The sequence below is a fragment of the Mustela nivalis genome (assembly GCF_964662115.1).
Source record: "Mustela nivalis genome assembly, chromosome: 2".
In the NCBI taxonomy this organism is placed as follows: Eukaryota; Metazoa; Chordata; class Mammalia; order Carnivora; family Mustelidae; genus Mustela; species Mustela nivalis.
Genome location: NC_139021.1, coordinates 46,227,969 through 46,246,282, shown reverse-complemented (window position 1 = coordinate 46,246,282; position 18,314 = coordinate 46,227,969). Strand labels below are relative to the sequence as shown.

At 36.0% G+C, this 18,314-nt stretch overlaps 1 protein-coding gene across 3 annotated transcripts in view; it reads right to left on the bottom strand.

Moving 5' to 3' along the window:
* Positions 1 to 18,314, bottom strand: part of MMP16 (matrix metallopeptidase 16) — a 300,135-nt gene that overhangs the window by 115,397 nt on the left and 166,424 nt on the right. For all 3 annotated transcript variants that reach the window (XM_082719649.1, XM_082719648.1, XM_082719650.1), the window contains exon 4: positions 13,243 to 13,547. In XM_082719649.1, coding sequence (XP_082575775.1) covers positions 13,243 to 13,547 — 305 coding nt within the window. The remainder of the gene's footprint in view (positions 1 to 13,242; positions 13,548 to 18,314) is intronic.

Sequence of the window (18,314 nt, the reverse complement as noted above, 5' to 3'; positions counted from 1 at the left end):
TGGGATCCAGCCCTGCATCAGGCTCTCTGCTCAGTGGAGAGCTCGCTTCCCCCCCCCCACCCCACTCTCTGCCTACTTGTGATCTCTCTCTGTATCAAATAAATAAATAAAATCTTAAAAAAAATAACCTAATAGCATATCTAATTCTTTTTGTTTTGTTTTGTTTTTCTTTTAAAAGATTTATGTTTCTTGGCCAAATAATTATGTGACTCTATTCCTGAGAAATAACTAGGAAAAATAAATAAATAGCTACAGTGTCAACCAAAGTTTGTGCAAAAATATGTTCATTATAACTAATAGCAAAAATTGAAAATAACCTAAATTTTTGTCCATTGGTATAATCTCCATAGATTATATTTATTTACATGACAGAATATTGAACTACATCGATGATGTTTTGCTGAATTCAGGAGAACTATGGGCAAATAATGTGCAGTGAAAAATATAAATATTTTAAAATCATATGCAATATAATTATATGTATATCTGTCCAGGTTTATAGGTCTATTTTATCTATTAATCAATACATTAGGATATTAAATCTCTCAGACCTTTCAGTGGTTGCCTTTGAGTGGAAGTATTAAAGATGATTTTAATGATTTTCTTTCTAACTCCTGGATTTTATTATATTTCACTCCAGGAATTCATACATATGATTAATCATATTATAATTATATCACAGTTAAAGAGTTATTAGAAATCATGGATTCAATACTAAATCAAATGTGCAGTCAACACTACAGCTATCAGGAAGAAAACTATTGTTTTAGCATTTAATTTTATTTTTATTATGTGCCAGGCATTGCAGTAGGTGTACTGACATGTTTAATGTGTTCAAATGGTGGTTATAACCTTTTAATCACCATCCTCTGCTTGTATTACAAATAGGGAAACAAAAGCTTGGTTTAAGAGATGACTAAATACGGTAGACTGATATCTCAATTGGTCTATTTTTAACAGCCATGGTATAGGCATTGAGAAATATAGTCTATCTTCATCTGAAGGTTAATAATCATTTTGCTCTTTATTTGTAAGATATGGAGATAAATAGCTATTTCAGAGTGGGCATATGCCTATATTGGTACTTTGAAGAAAAAAGGATTTGATGGAACCCATCAGGTCAAATCTAAGAAGAGTAAAACAGGAAACTGACTGCATCATCTTAAATGAAAACACTCCAGGTAAGTCAGTGTCACTAAGACATTCTGAGTAGAAGGGTGGGTACTTCTAGATCAGTGCCATTAAAATAAAGAAACGCTTAAAGCTGCTTCAAAAAAAAAAAGAAGAAGAAGAAAATTTCACTTTATTTTAGATATGCTATTTTGAACCTAATCATTTGAGGTCTATGAAAGCCAAAGTGCATGCCTATTTTCCGAGTATAAACTCATGGGGTCCTAAATAGCGATGAAGAGAACATTCAACTTGAGGGTAGGGTGTGACGATATTGATACCCTTCCTCCTATCATTGCCCCAACCCTCTGTCTTGAACTGAAGATAGGGAAAGGCTGGGTACATGCAAGAGAACAAAATATGGGGAACTGAGTCTGACCACTGACAGAATGTTTGACAACTGAGTAAACCCTGTGATAGCTTTGTGTTTTCTCAGGGCCACAAGCCTCCTGTTGTTACTCCAGCCCACAGGCAGGCATGTGCATGGAGACATTGTTAGCTTAACAAGATGGAGAATGACCCCTCCACCAGAGGTGTTAGAAAACCAACTGCACATTCAGAGTATATTTAGAGTATATGCCCAAAAAATCAGACGGTGCCTGGGAGAAGCAGGTGTGCCTGCACTCGCCCTCCTTTGGAGTGTGTACTCTTGCTTTACAATAAAGGTTCTGCTGTTATACTTTACTCTGACTTGTCCTTGAATTCTTTCTGGAAGTCAAGAACTTGGCACCAGCTGTTGTGGCAGTTGAGGTCTCAGGGCCCCAAAACTCCCCCAGTCTCTGGTATCACAAGGATAATATTTAGGAATAGTCTCAGGGTTGAACATAAATCAGGGTGAGTTAGGTTAGTTTAACTTAACTCATATGAGTAGATAATAAACTTAGGTAAAGGGAAATATTTCCTAAAGCTTCCTGAAAGATTCTCTTATTTCCTCCTGTTGACTTGGGCCAACTGACCCCAGGCTGAAGTACAAAGACTTCTACCTGAAGTCATGATTATTTTTAAATATAGTAAGCAAATGACAAATTTATGCTTATTCTGTCTGGAAATTTATTTTGTAAGATACCCTATCTCTAGTTTAATTTCATTTATTCCATAAGAATTCACTGTTTTTAAAATAGTAAAGAAATGGGGCGCCTGGGTGGCTCAGTGGGTTAAGGCCTCTGCCTTCAGCTCAGGTCATGATCCCAGGGTCCTGGGATGGATTCCCGCTTCCGGCTCTCTGCTCAGCAGGGAGCCTGCTTCTTCCTCCCTCTCTCTCTCTGCCTGTCTCTCTGCCTACTTGTGATCTCTGTCTGTCAAATGAATAAATAAAATAGTAAAGAAAGTGTGCTATACTTAGATCAATGGAACAGAATACAGAATTCAGAAATGGACACTCAACTCTATGGTCGACTAATCTTCAGCAAAGCAGGAAAGAAAATCCAATGGAAAAAAGTCTCTTCAACAAATGGTGTTGGGTACATTGAACAGCCACATGCAGAAAAATGAAACTGGACCATTTCCTTACACCACACATGAAAATAGACTCAAAATGGATGAAAGATCTAAGTGTGAGATAAGAATCTACCAAAATCCTAGAGGAGAACACAGGCAACAACCTCGGTGACCTTGGCTCAGCAACTTCTTCCTAGACATGTCTCCAAAGGCAAAGGAAACAAAGGCAAAAATGAACGATTGGGACTTCATCAAGATCAAAAGCTTTTGCAAAGCAAGGAAACAGTTGATAAAACCAAAAGACAACTGACACAATTCACTCTTAATTATCCTGTTATCTACAGCTGTGTTTCTCAGGTGAGGGTGATTTTTGCCCCACGTGGACAGTTGACCAAAAAGAGACACTTTTAAAAAAAATTTATTTATTTGACAGACAGAGATCACAAGTAGGCAGAGAGGCAGGCAGAGAGAGAGGGAGAGGGAAGCAGGCTCCCTGCTGAGCTGAAAGCCTGATGTAGGACTCGATCCCAGGACCCTGAGATCATGGCCTGAGCCAAAGGCAGTGGCTTAATGCACTGAGGCACCCAGGTGCCCTAAAATTCTCTAATTTATGATAGAAACTGAAAACTTAGGATATAAAGGCTAGGGAGAGATTTTCCATTCTGCATACGAGTGAACTGTAGTTGGTATTCCATAGCTATGGGAGCAAATCCCCTCAAATAGTAATGGCTGAGCTCCAGTGATCAAACGAATAAACAAAAAACACCACCAAACTAAGAAACAAAACAAAAACAAAAACAAAAACAGTTGGTTTTAATTGGGATTCTATCATACGCTAGTCATTGTACTGGAAAGTTCGAGTACTATGATATACTTATGTGTCTTTCATGGTTTTTTCTAAGTATGTTTTACATTTTTAAGGGTGAATATATAGTGTATATGCACACACAAATACATGCTGAAAAAACAAAACCAAAAAAACTCAAAAAGACAAAACTTAAGCAACAATGAACAATAGCAAGGCATTACCTTACCATCCCCAGTTTCTTGGGACAGAAATAATTACCAAAACAGTAACTACTTATATTAGTCGTTAACATGACTCTATTTTATATTTAAGTCACCTCACAAATCTAAATAGAGGAAAATTTTCCTCAAATCTGTGCTTCCCCACACTAGTTGAGTAAAGTGCTGTACAAAGCATACTCTGAATTTTCTAAAAGACATGCCTTAGAGCCTGAGTCGGTAGATGATCATCTCAACTCACCCTTACTTTCTGGGGCAGAATATGTCTTAACAACACCAGATAATGAGGAGATTAATTTCAGGGTCTTTAAAGTCACAGTACAATATGTCCCATTGAGATGGAGACCCAAAATGCCACAGCATTTTATGTAATGTGTGTATCCACACATTTATGCATGAATACACTTATCTATAAAATAAGAAGAAATGAACTTCATTTTTATTTAATGTTCAGATTGATAGGGGGGCACTCACATGGACAGACATTTATTAATCACCTACATTCCAGCAGGATCTGGAAGGTGGAGGTAGAGTTGCACAGTGTGGAGGGGTTTGCAGAATCACCTGTGATAGCTTGATTCTAGCACATTATAACATACCACTATTTTTCTGTGACAGATTAAATGAATTTATGGGTTATATCTTAGAAGTAAAAATTTTAAAATACGTTGTGATATGATGGGGACTGACCAAAAAAATAGTCTGTACCATATATGTTTTCCGGTTATCTTATGAAAAAGTACTTTAAAGATCTGTCAAACTTAAATAAGCTATGTATTTCTTTTACAAAAAGACAACAGTGTTGCCTTTTTCTGTAATGGGAACTGGCTGTAAATAGTATGCTACTCAATAGCTACTTTGAGAGTAATCTGTCTCAAGATGAAAGTGATGTTGAAGCAATGTGGGAGAAAGAAACTACTTTTGAAAGAAAGGTGTGCCCCACAGAGTATGCTAAAAACGCATGTTTAGAAATGTTTCCATTATCACATGACTTTGTACTCAAAAAGATATAAATACTTACCTATTAAAACACTTAGAAAAAACTCTCTTAATTTTGTACTTTAAAATTTCAGCAACAGGGGCGCCTGGGTGGCTCAGTCAGTTAAATGTTCAACTCTTGATTTTCCCTCAGGTCATGATCTCAGGGTCATCAACTAGAACCCTATGTGGAGACCCAACTCAGGTACTGTGTCAGGGTCTGAGGTGGGTGTGGAGCCTGCTTAATATTCCTTCTCCCCTCTCCCTCTGCCCCCTCTCCTACCAGCGTGTGCTCTCTCTCTCTCTCTAAATAAATAAATAAATAGAGAAAAAATAAAATAAAATTCCAGGGGGCACCTGGGTGGCTCAGTTAAGTGTCTGTCTTGAGCTCAGGTCATGATCTCGGAGTCCTGGATCAGGTTCCCTGCTCAGGGGAGAGTCTGTTTCCTGTTTCTCCCTCTCTCTCTGCCCTCCCCCTCTTCCAGCCCCTCCCCGAAGCTCTCTCTTTCTCTCTCAAATGAAATTTTTATTTTTTTAAAAGATTGTGTTTATTTATTTGAGAGACAAAGATCACATGTAGGCAGAGAGGCAGGTGGGGGCAGTGGAGGGGAGCAGGCTCCCTGCCGTGTAGGGAGCCTGATGCACGGCTTGATCCCAGAACCCTTAGAGCATGACTTGAGCTGAAGGCAGAGGCTTTAACCCACTGAGCCATCAAGGCACCCCCCAAAAAGGAAACACTTTTGATTGGAAGAAATATTTGGGTTCCTACTGTCATTTATGGACAGAGGCTAGGGATGATGCCATTAATGCATGGAACTCTTCCCCCACAGTTTTTGAAATCTACTTCAAAAGAGATGAACAGTATCATGGTTAATGAAATCTTTATATTTACTTGTAGGATGCATTTATTTATGGATCTGATTTTGTAAATTTTGCAATGAATGCAATGATTTTGAATTGCATAGTACTCTCTTATTTTAGAAAAAGATGTTTTTGCTATTATGTGTTTGTATATTTCCTTTGGTTATATTTCCTCTCTTCCCTCCTTTGGGAGAATCTATAATTCTTAAGCTGGAGCAATCTACCAGCTCTTCTTTATCTATCCTTGAATTTCACATCATTTTATCTTATCATGCTTTTCTGAAATGCTTACAAAGATTTCTTTCCATATGACAGACTCAGTTTTTAGAGTAATGATACGTTTCTTTTCCTATTCCATAGAGAGCCTTCATGGGTATTCAGAGTTGTTTTCAATATTGTTGTTTTAAATCACTAGATAAAATATTTTCGGGATGGGCTTTTCTCCTGAGTCTTCAAGTAGATTCTCCCTTTCCCTGGTTCTTTAGTATCCTTTTAATGCTCTCATTTTGTTATTACCCACAGGTAACCTCTAGCTAGTTACCAAACTTTCTGTGCCTCAATTTTCTTGCAAAATGGAAGTAATTCCACTATCTATAAGTTTGTGGTGAGGAGTAAATGAGTTGAGGACATATAATGAATTTAAAACAGTATCTGAGACATACTAAATGCTCAACTAAATTTGGCCTTATGAAACTTTGAATGAGATTGATGATAAACTGGCAGAGAGGTGTTTGTTTGTTTTTTGTTTTTTGTTTTTTTTGTTTTTTTTTTCCTTGAGAGAGAGAACTGGTGCAGGATGAGGGGAGAGGGACAGAGGGAGAAAAAGAGGGAGAGAATCCCATGCAAGCTCCTTGCTCAGCATGGAGTTCAACATGGGGCTCGACCTCACAACCCTGAGATCATGACCTCAGCTGAGAGCTTAAGAATTAGATGCTCAACCAACTGAACCACCCAGCCACCCCAGCAGAGAGATTTTTACTTCTTGATGCCCCTGTTTTCTTAGGTTCTTGATTTCCCATGATCGTACGTCAATCTCCATTCCACACATGCATTTATTATAATAGCCTTGCCTAAGAGAAGTGCAACCTTCCTCCAAACCCACAGTGCTCTTGTTCTCTGATGTATTAAATCAATAAAAAACTACGATTTCCACTGTGGATTACACTGAGAATTATTTCTGCTGCTGCCTTGATATGTAGTCAATATACTGGGAAGGAGGTGAATTGTGGCAACATTTGATTTCAAATGAAGAAGTGAGTTATAAATTAGATGTGAGCATAACTAGTAGACAGTTTTGTTGTGCTTAAACGGTAAGGAAATTATTAAAGAGGTACTATGCCAGGTTTTATAATGGTATGGTTGTAATTCTACAAACAATAATTATGCAAAACTACGGTAAAAATTAATTACTAGTCTTAATAATCTAGACAATAAAACACTAAAATTATTAATTTTAGTAATTGCATTTTCTCAAAAACTCAAACACATTAATTCTTTATTGGTAAACTAATGGTTAAATTTGAAATTTGTACTATATTTTGCCTTGTTGATAACCACCTAAATGCAAGGATAAATAATATATATGAAAGATAAGTTACAAAGCAAATTCTATAAATACTATATAAGGAGAGGAATAACAGAAACTAAACAATGGTCAGTAGGTCAAAATCTGAATTAAGGCAAATTATGATTAAACAACTAATTCACAGATGCAGAGTGTATCTCATGTCATGTACCTCATGGACATAGGAGGTCAAACTAACCTCCTAACATAACGGTGTGGCAGACACTTGCTAGTTGCTCATCAAACCCATCACCTTTCTCCAGCCTTTTCTGAGATTAGGTGTGGCCATGGAATTGAATTCAAGTTCATGGAACTTGTCAGCAATGTTATTACCACCTGCAGGTCTGGCACAGAACACCACTCTGTGAGCAAATCTCTCTCGGGTCTCCTAGCTACTGTCTGGATGTTAATGCCCAAGGCAACTCTGGAAATTATGTGCTGATGATGGCTGAGCCTCGATTTTTCTGGTCTTGGACTGAGTGAGTGGACAGTCCTCTGCCCTACCACATGAGCAAGAAATAAAATTCTATTGTGGTAAGCCACTGAAATCTCTGGTATTACCCATTTCATTTATTAAGAGTTCTCTATCATATGTATTTTAGTGTTCACAATCCATCTACACACTTCATTAAAACTGATATAATGAAATGTTTTGAGCATAATGACACCAATCCATCTGCTTTTCTCTAACTGCACACAAGGATCTAATAAAGAACTACATTGTGAAGCAATGTAACTGAGAAGTTCTGAAGAATGGAAGACTATTAGAGTCACCAGTGTACTGAAATAAGACAAATTCAGTGAAATTAAGTTTATTCCAGGAAAGAAGTCAGAAGGAAAGAAGTCATGTTTTGTTTTTGTTTTTGACAGACAGAGATCACAAGCAGGCAGAGAGGCAGGCAGAGAGTGGTGGTGATGGTGGTGGGGAAGCAGGCTCCCTGCTGAGAGAGTCCGATGCAGGGCTCAATCCCAAGACCCCGGGATCGTGACCTGAGCTGAAGGCAGAGGCTTTAACCCACTGAGCCACCCAGGCACCCCATAAGTCATGTTTTTAAAAACACACAAAAATATTTCTATTACAGATTTGAAAGCCAAGTTAATTTGAGAGAGAGAGAGCTTCCAAGTTTTGATAAAACATGGTAAGGTAAGAACTATGTGGTAGAAAGATAATATTTTTAGATTTTAAAATCTCAGTAAGTACTCTGCTTTTAAAGATAGATTAAGGCCCTGACTGCCTTGTCCTATCAAATGATTCCCTAGTCTTCAAAAAGCACAGGAAAGATTGATCTGGACAATATTCCCACAGACTATAGCACTTCCAGGCCTCTTGGTAAATATCTGTTTGGCATCCAACTTTTCCTGTCCTCAAAGATCAAGGTTAAGATCCTGTAAGCATTGAAAAAATATTAGATAGCAGTTACGGTTGCAAAATGAGCACAAAATTTGGGAGAAGGCAGACAGCTGGTTAAAGCTTAAGTCTACTTCTTGGCACCAACTCATCTCTAGTGTGCCAACAACAAAATGTCTCCTATAGAAAGTTAACTCTCCCCAGTCAACACAAATCAAGTCCATTGACTCAGGCATCCGATCATGAAGAGTTTTAACATCAACTAGATTTATTCAGAGAATGAGCTGGCTTACATGTAGAATTTGACTGCTTCACATTTAATGGTTATATTAGCCAGGACTCTCCAGAAAAACAGACCGATAGGATCTATAGAAATATTTAAGAGGAGATTTATTATAGGAATTAGCTCAAAAGGTTATGGAGCCTGAGAAGTCTCCCGATCTGCCTGTCATATGCAAGCTGGAGAACCTGGAAAGCCAAAGGTGTAATTCAGTCAGAGACTGACAGCCCAAGCCAGGAGTTCTGGTTTCCAAGGGCAGGAAAAGATGTGTCTCATCTGAAGAAAAGAGAGAAAATTACCCCTTCCTATTCTTTTTCTATTTGGCCCTCAATGGATTAGAGGACGCCTGCTCACATTGGGGAGGGAGGATCTTCTTTACTCAGTCTACTGAATCAAATGCTAATCTCCTCCAGAAACACCCTCACAGACACATCCAGAAATTATATTTATTCACTATCTGTGCTCCCCTTTTAGCCTGCACAAAACTCCATACAAGCCCCCATTAGCCCACACAAAACTAACCATCACGATGATGGATTAGGTTTTAAGGGTTTTGCTTTCTTGATAAAGATGATAAACTTTTCTTTGATGATAAAATTTTTAGCATCATCTCTCTTTCTCCCTAGTTTTTAGACAAACAGCCACAGCAGCCCTGAGCACCTCCTGACCATCTTATTTCCGGCAGTGATTTTTCTGATAATAAGCAGAACCAATGCCATGCATTCTTCTTGTTAATGGAATTGCAACTCTATGGTATAGTAAGACTTGCCTCTAGATATTTTTCTGCTGTAGTTTTATATAACATTTTCATATTTAACCTTTTGCTTAGAGATCGTCAATTTGAAATCCTATTACTGTGGTACATACTTGTCTAATTAGGAAGGATCTTTGTGATAAGTCTGTGTTTACGCTGATAGTGCCATTTAAACTTTATACTGTAGCCAAGGAAACAATATGATAATGATGCTCAAAATGAATCTTAACAGTTTGCTAGAGTTAAATTTTCCAGCTCACATTCAGGCAATGTATACTTTTCAGAAAAAAAAAAAAAACCATATCACAGTAACATTTTCTATTTAGAACTACTATGCACATGTTTGGCTTATCCACTCCATGGGGAGTTAAAAAAAAAAAAAACCTCTTGGAAAATGTGGCATTATTTTTATTAGGTAGGGGAGTGTGTGTGTGTGTGTGTGTGTGGTATTTATTTATTTATTTTAATATAATTATTGTATAATTTACTTAATGGGTTTTAGCTTGAGTTTTTGAAAGGTAACATGACTATAAGCAAATTGATAGGAAAGTGGATAACAATGAATTAAAGGTTACTGGCAGCCCAAGACACTGTTTATCTCTTTTGAGGTAGACAGAATTCAAATTGCCTTCATTAGCTGAGCAATATGCTGTGGAAAATGAGCTAGGTGCTTATCAAGAGGCTCTTTCATTTGCATTTTTGCTAAATTATCAAGCTGCTCTGTTTTCTAGGTGCTTAAGAGCTGTGAATAGGAAAGAAAGAAAATGTTTCAGTTAAGTAAGCTTGGGGGCATTTGAGGACTAAAGAAAAGAAGAAGTTTATCAATGAAGATGTCAGAATTGTTCCTTGGATATATGTGATACAAAAAGGTAATCTTACAGACAGTTAGGATCTAGGATGTAAAGGCATTAATTCTCCCCACATTCACCAGCAACACAGCAAAGCTCGAGGCTGTTCTTTTGATAAATGATCAATACTTCAGCATGACACCACCCTAGCTGCCCTGCTGTTGCTAGTTAAAAGTCTGAATTTCAATTAAGCAGTAAATCTTTATGGTATTACATCTTGAACAGACAGTTAACTTCTCCCTAATCCCCTACGATTCTGAAATACTATGATTTTGTAGTCATTTTCCTTAAGCTCACTCAAAAGAAAAAAATGTGTATATGTGATAAGTAAAAAAAAAAAAAAATCTTCCAAATGAAACACTAATTATTAAGTAATTTGTTTTGTCTTAATGGAATGCCTACATACAAAATTATTATATTTCTATAGTATAGATTGAGAGGCATTCAAATGCATTAATACATAATCTGAATCAAAAGTCCATTGACATGCTTGTGTATCTTTAGCTCATTATGTTCTATTTCAATTCTATTCCATATATATATTCCTTGGAAAACCTCTTAAGTTGTGCAAAAACCCAGAAGCATTCATAACAGCAATTACACTTAAATCAATGTCAACATTCTAATCTCCTCTGTCATCTCAAATATTCCTATAGATTTTTTTCTTAAAGCTTTTTGTTTATTTTCAAAAAGTATTTCTTGATACCTAAAAAAATGCAGCTAATAAAGGATATATCTAAAAAATGTGTGCAGCTTTCTTAAGGATTTCAATATTTTAAGAGCAAATATAGGCCATTTGATAGGCACCATCACCAAATTAACAAGACTTCAAAGCTCCAGGTTTATTATAGCCTTAACAACTGGGTCTATTATTAGAATAAAATACAATTTTGGAATTGTAATTACTGGAATAAAAAAATTTTCTCTGTTTAGAATTTTAGAAGAAGTCTTTTCCCAGAAGCAAATACAATTTTGCCTCAATCAGCAAAATTCTTCCATTATAGGTGCTATTCTTCTCAATCATTTAGAATGCAAACATTTATATTAACAACTAAATTGAAGATGTCTGAACTTGTTCATTAGAATACTTGTGTAATTTTGGGGCACCTGGATGGCTCAGTGGGTTAAAACCTCTGCCTTCGGCTCAGGTCATGATCCCAGGGTTCTGGGATTGAGCCCCCGATTGGGCTCTCTGCTCAGCAGGAAGCCTGCTTCCTCCTCTCTCTCTCTGCCTGCCTCTCTGCCTACTTGTGATCTCTGTCTGTCAAATAAATAAATAATATCTTAAAAAAAAAAGAATACTTGTGTAATTTTGATAAAAATAAGATAAGGGTGGCTGGGATTGCTCAGTCGATTGAGCATCTGACTCTTGATCTCAGCTCAGGTCTTTGTATCAGAGTTTATGTCATGTTGGGTGTGGAGCACACTTAATAAAAAAAATTTAGAAGTAAGATAAACACAGTTAATTTTTAAATGATTTATATATGAAAGCAGTGCGGGCCTACTATCACATTGCAAATATTTTATTATTGGACGCTCAGGCATAGCCTAGGTTAAACATTCCTGAATAGAAAGCATGTCTACTTGCAATGTCCCAGCCCGAAAATACAACATCCAGAGTGAGAATAGGTATACAGCATGGTAGAGGCTTCTTGAGCTAATGATCAGTTAGCCAGGAATTCAATGCCGCCTACTCAACTTCAAAGTTTGGCTTTCATTCCCCTACTATACAGTGACATCTCCCAGCATACCTGCCATTGACCCTAAATCAGTTCTTAAGAATGAAGTCATAGGTTCATAGTCAATATACCTAGTAAGAACAATGCAAAGGGCCATCTTATTGTATATTAGATATTTTATTTTCTTTTAGAAAACAGAAACAGGTATTTATTTTATTTTCTTTCTTTGAAAGCTGATATTATTTTAAATTTAGTTCAACTTACTTCATTCTACCCATATGAACTCTGTGCTTTCTCAAAATGCAAGGCTATTACACTAATTCAACCAACTAAACTTTCTGATGAACTAACATAGCTTAATTTAATGGCTGGGTTTAACTCATCAAGGAGGAATTAAGAGTTTTATTAGCTGATTAGCTGTCATTACAACAATGCATGCTGTATTTTCAACAACATTCTACTACCGTGAGGAAGAAAAATATTTAAGTCTTGATTACAAGAATTGTAAGAGGTGGATGCTTAGGAATCTTCTAACTCTAGGATCTTGTAATTATGTGAATTTTTTTAAACATTAAATTGAAGTATGGATTGTTGTCTAGGAAGAAACACATGCTTCTTATGTGAAATAAGTATTCTTTTAGTTATCGAATTTTTTAAAATTTACTTTTGTATATCAGAATAATCATAAAGATTAAAAATCCGACAGATTTGTTAGAATAGATTTGCAAAAAGTTGTTTTTGAATAAAAATAAAGAAAGATATAATATGAAGTAATAAATTATGTAGTCATATCATACTGGGAGACCAAGAAAATGGAAATAAGGATGAAAGAAGCAAAATTTTGCAAACTAGAAAGGTGATAACAGAAAAGAAAAGAACAGGAAGATGGCAGAAGCTGCATCACAAATGTCAATCAGATTAAGTTTCAAGTGGCAACACTGTAATACGGTGTAGAAAAAATGGCAGAATTTCTTTAAGCATGTTCCATGACTTAAAATACTATGAAGTCTTTTAAATGGCATTTTATAGAAAACAAAATTCACTTTATTTACAGAACACAGTGTAAAGTTCTAATTCCTAGGCACAGACCACACAAAACACCAGCATGTCTACTGACATTGACATACTAATTCTTGTTCTAAAATGTTATGGAAAAGCCTCATATCATGTTTTATCATTTTAAAAGCAAATTTGGAACCAACACCTTAAAAGTTTTTAAACTAGTAAATCACCTGGGCATTCCAAAAATAGAAATAAAAACAGAACCATCTGCAATGAAAAAAAGCTATGCACTTACCATCATGATTAGGATTTCCTAGTGTCCATGGCTCATCTGAGTCAAAATGAGTGTCTCCCCCAATTCCTGGTCCAGGGAAGTAGGCATGTGCCAAAAACCCTCCCTCTCCATCAAAGGGAGAACTGTCTCCATGAAAACCAGAGGCGAAAATGATGGTTATATCCACATCGCGTTTGCCATTTTCCAATTCGCTGTAAGGAACTTCTTCAAAGGTCAGAGGAGTTACATTCTGCCACACATCAAAGGCACGGCGAATAGCTTTGCGGGTTTCAGGGTCTCCTACTTTGGGAGTTACGTTCTTTATACTGAAATTTAGAGAAGAGAATAAGAAGTATAGCTTTTTAATATTCCATCCGACTTACTACAGATTGGCTTTTTACAGATTTTGATCTATTCAGTTGAGTAAAATACTGGAAAAACAGCCTTACATAAATAGGGAAGAAATTAATCAATGCCTCATGTCTTGATATCTAGGTTTCATCACCTGGGGTCATTTAATTCTCAAGAGAATAGTATTCCTCTGGCAAGGCTATAAATAGAAGTTCTCTGCAGAATGGGTTAACAGTAGGGTAACTGGATCAATCAGTCACTTTGCCTCCTGAACAAAAGAAAGGCAGCTTTGCCAAATGATCAAACAGGTGCAACAGTCTCGAGCTGAAACTAAAAATTCAATTTCTTTCCTGTTATCATTACTTTTAGGGGCTACTTCCAAACAATGTCCTTGTGTTATTCTTTATTGATGAATACCAATTTGGCTGACAAGAAGTTATTTCTTTGTTTTCATAGAAAAGGTTAATTACATTTTCTTATATTCTATTGTTTTCTTATGATATATTTAATTCTTTCTACTTATAAAAAGCAATGTGAGCAAGTGGCTTTTTAGTACAAAAGTTTTAAATTATATGAATTTAAAGAAGTGACTAGGACATCATTTATTTAGTTTACTTTTCTTGAAGCTAATATCAAATGGATACTTTAACCTGAAGAATCTTACAACCATGAATCCATATATTTACATTAAAAAAACTTAATACATAAAAGACAGTATAATATTCAGTAATGAAAGAGAACTGAAAGTAATAAAAGAGAACTGGAAGCTAAACAATTTACAGTAATGGAGTAGTAGTTAAATTACGGTGTCTCTATCACATATCAAAATATAACTAGGACTCAAGATTATTTTTTGTCACTTAAGGCTATTTAGTAGCATAGAAAAAATTTAAGATATGCTTTCCAGTGAAAAGATAATAGACAAATTATATTTTTAGCCCACTTGTAGCTTATGTCTCAATAATTACAAATGTTTGGCAGATATCATACTGAAATAATAATAATGGTGTTAAGTGAGCATTTACTATGAGCCACGCAAGCATTTTACAATAGGAAACTTAAGAGGAAATTTCCAGTGGTTTTTCAACTTAAACATTCTGACTCAAGAATCCACTGTTGTACAGTCTAAGCTAGACCACATATTTAAAACAAGGTTTTCACTATTTTCTAATACATATCTACATTGATTATTTGATGGTAACTATCATGCATTGTATATAAAAAAAATGAAGAAGCAAACCAAGTGGAAATGAGGTGGAGGCAAGGGAGTGTTCTAGGAAGGAGAAATGACAAGTGAAAGGCCTTGAACTTGGACACATGCTTAGCAAGTTCCAAGAACGGTGCAGTGGCCACAGCTGAGGCCAGAAATGTAGCAAAAAAATCAAAGATATTGGCCACTGTAAGGAGTCTGGCTTTTGTTCCAAGGGAGAGGGGAAGAACTGGAGCATCATGAGCTAAGTAACATTGGACTTGCACTTTTTAAATAAATGACTGAGCATTGCGTGGAAAATACATCGAAGTGAAGCAGGAGTTGAAGCAGGGAGACCCACTGGGAACTCTTGCAGAACTTCAGGTGAGGGATGACAGTGGGGGGACTACCAGTAGAGATACAGAAAAGCAGAGAGATTTTAGATAAATTTTGAGCATACACCTGCCAAGATGTACTGATGGTTGGACAAAGGCTGTGAGAGAAAAGGAGGTGCCAAGGAAGACACTGTATTTTCTGAGCTGAGCCAAAGGACGGACAGAATAAAATAAGTCAAACCTGTTCAAGGAGAATGTTACACAGTATTTTGTTATTGTTGTTTTACTTGTTTGGTTTAATTTCATGTGTTCCAGCGTGATGCTCTGAACTCTATTTTGAGAAAGGGTAAATTTCTATATTGAGACATCTGGTGATGCTTCTGTCTGGCTAGCCTCTGAAGTGCCTCTCTGTGGCTGAAGAGCATTCAGATTAATGTTGTAACTTTGAATTTTGTCTAACTTAATTTTCCCAGTAGTCTTCTACTTGACTCCCACCGTGCAGGAAGACCCTCATTAGTGGGGAAGTATTTTTATGACACATTTGAAAGAATGTAGTACATAATGGCTACTGTTCTAGGTGCCTAAGAGATACAGCTGCGAGTAAGACTCTGCTCTTGTAAAACGTACATATTTTAGTGATAAAGATACACAGGCACACAAAAACCCAACCCCATCAAAAAGATAACTACAGAGGGCAACAAGTAAGGGTGAGAAAATGAGATAAGTAGATGATAAATGGGATTTCAATGATGACAAAAGGAGCCACACCTGCTTCGCTAGCACTAGTTGCTAGCCAGAAGAAAGAGTGAGCTGCCCACACACACTTGGCCAGTTCAAAGAATGGGAGTGCTCAGTGGATTGGTGTAAAACGAACCCTCAGGACAGTGGTTTGAGATTGAAGACAACTGGCAGGAAGTGAGTTATCTTCCATGAAAGGAAACCACTGGTGAGTTTTAAGCAGACGAGTATCCTGGTATTATTCTAGTTTACAAAGATCACTATTTCTGATGAAAAATGATTAAGGAGAGAAGCATGGAAGCAATGAAACATTTTGGAAGTTCAAGCAAGAGAAGACAGAGACATGTCCCAGAGTGGTAGGAAGGGAGACATGAAGGATTGGATCATTTCAGTGTGTGTTCTGAGGGTATTATTAATGGGAATTGGTATTTATTCAATGTGTAATGAAGAAGTTATTTTGTTTTAAAATAAAAGATAATCTTAGAAAAGAAAAAATCATTAGTATGATATGTATAAAAGTACATAATGGTTCTGAGAAAACTGAAGCAACATAATAAAGAATAATAAATGTGGGGGCACCTAGGTGTTTCAGTTGGTTAAGCGTCGGACTCTTGATTTTGGCTCAGGTCATATCTCAGGGTCCTGTGATCAAGCCCATGTTGGGCTCTGTGCTCAGCACAGAGAGAGTCTTCTTGTCCCTCTCCTACTGCTCCTCCCTCTGCTTCTCCCCCAGCTCATGTTCTCTCTCTCTCTCAAATAAATAAAATCTTAAAAAAAAAAATCCAAAAAATCATTTGGATTTGTAAATACATCACGGTGTTTTTCAAAGCTATGCCCGGATTAACTTTGGTTAATCAAAGTTTATATTTATATACTTAAGTTATATACTTTGGTTAAGTATATAAGTATACTTAACCACAATATTTGTGATGTCATTAGTAAATAAAGACACATAATGGATGTCTGGGTGGCGCAGCCATTAAGCTTCCAACCCTTTTCAGCTTGAGGTCATGATCTCAGGGTCCTGATCTCAGCATCATCAGATCAAGCCCTGCCTGGGGCTCCTCCCTCAGCACAGAGACTGTTTAAGATTTTTTCCTCCTCTCTGCTCTTCCCCACCGTCTTCTTGCTCATTCACTCTCTCTCAAATAAATAAATAAATCTTTAAAAGATACATGAGTGTACTTTGGTACATGAATGTACAGTCAGAGTTCTGAATGAAGTACAAAGAACTAATTTGGGAATTTTTATGCCATTAAGATGTATTTTGTATTTACTAATGATTGAAATAATAAGGGGAACAGAGCTATCATATGGTATAAAGAACAACAGGACTGCTATTCTTAGTAGTTCTAATACATAATGCACAAAGTTATTAATATATATACTTGAAGAACAAAAAATGTTATAAATGAATAAAATGAAGTTTGTTTCAAAAATTTAATAGAACTAATTTTAAAATGTTTTCACTTTGCTTTTCTGTAAACAGAGTAGTTAGAGTGAACATATTTTTCATTCTAATAAGACAATTGATTGCATTTTTTGAAGACTTGATCAGGTCTTTTTCATTATACTATTTCATTGATTCTTTTTAAAACTTCCATGCTGCTAAATTTTGGAACTTTTACCTAAAAAAATTAACAAATGTTAATTTGCCTTATACAATCCTACATAATAATCCATGCCTTATACAATCCTACATAATAAAGCTGATCAAGTGGAAATTTCTTGACCTTTTTATCATCAGAACTATTAGTAGTGAGGGCAAGGTATGTCAATCGACTTATAAGATAACTATGTAAAATCAGGATTCCCTAGCTTCAGCTGTACTGAATCCCTATTAATTCATTTAATAACAATTCTGAATAGTAGTCATGCAGTATTTCCCCTTTAACTTTTTCAGAGAGTAATAAATCTTTCCCAAAGTTAGAGCATTATTTTATCTCTAATATGAAAGTAAGAAAAAAACCTAAATATTTTGATATTTGTATTGTATATTAAAAGTTAAAAGAAGTTTGTACTCTGCCTTATAATTCTTAGTAGAAACATACACATCTCAATAAGTGAGATGTTAAGTTTACTATGCTGCTTCTAGGGTAATTTTTAAAAGTGTAAAAATTTGACATTCAGAGAAACAGTAAATTTTGAAGGAATGAGACCTTTACTAACAAAACTCCACTGAAATATGTACGTGTTTTCTTTATTGATGACACTGGAGGAATTATTTTGCTTCATTAGTTCTGTAAAACAGAAGAACATAAAATGTAAAATATCACACATTTGTTCATTTGGACAGATGTTATAAGAGATGTGAAACAAGGCCATTGCAATAGGTTTTGTCCTTTCAAATGAAGTAAACTCTAATTAGTTACTCTAGTGACATAGTAAAAATTACCCTATGCCTAATATTACTGTGGAAAGTCGGATTCTCTAGTTACAACATCACTGGATCTATAGCAATTTATTTAATAACAACTCTA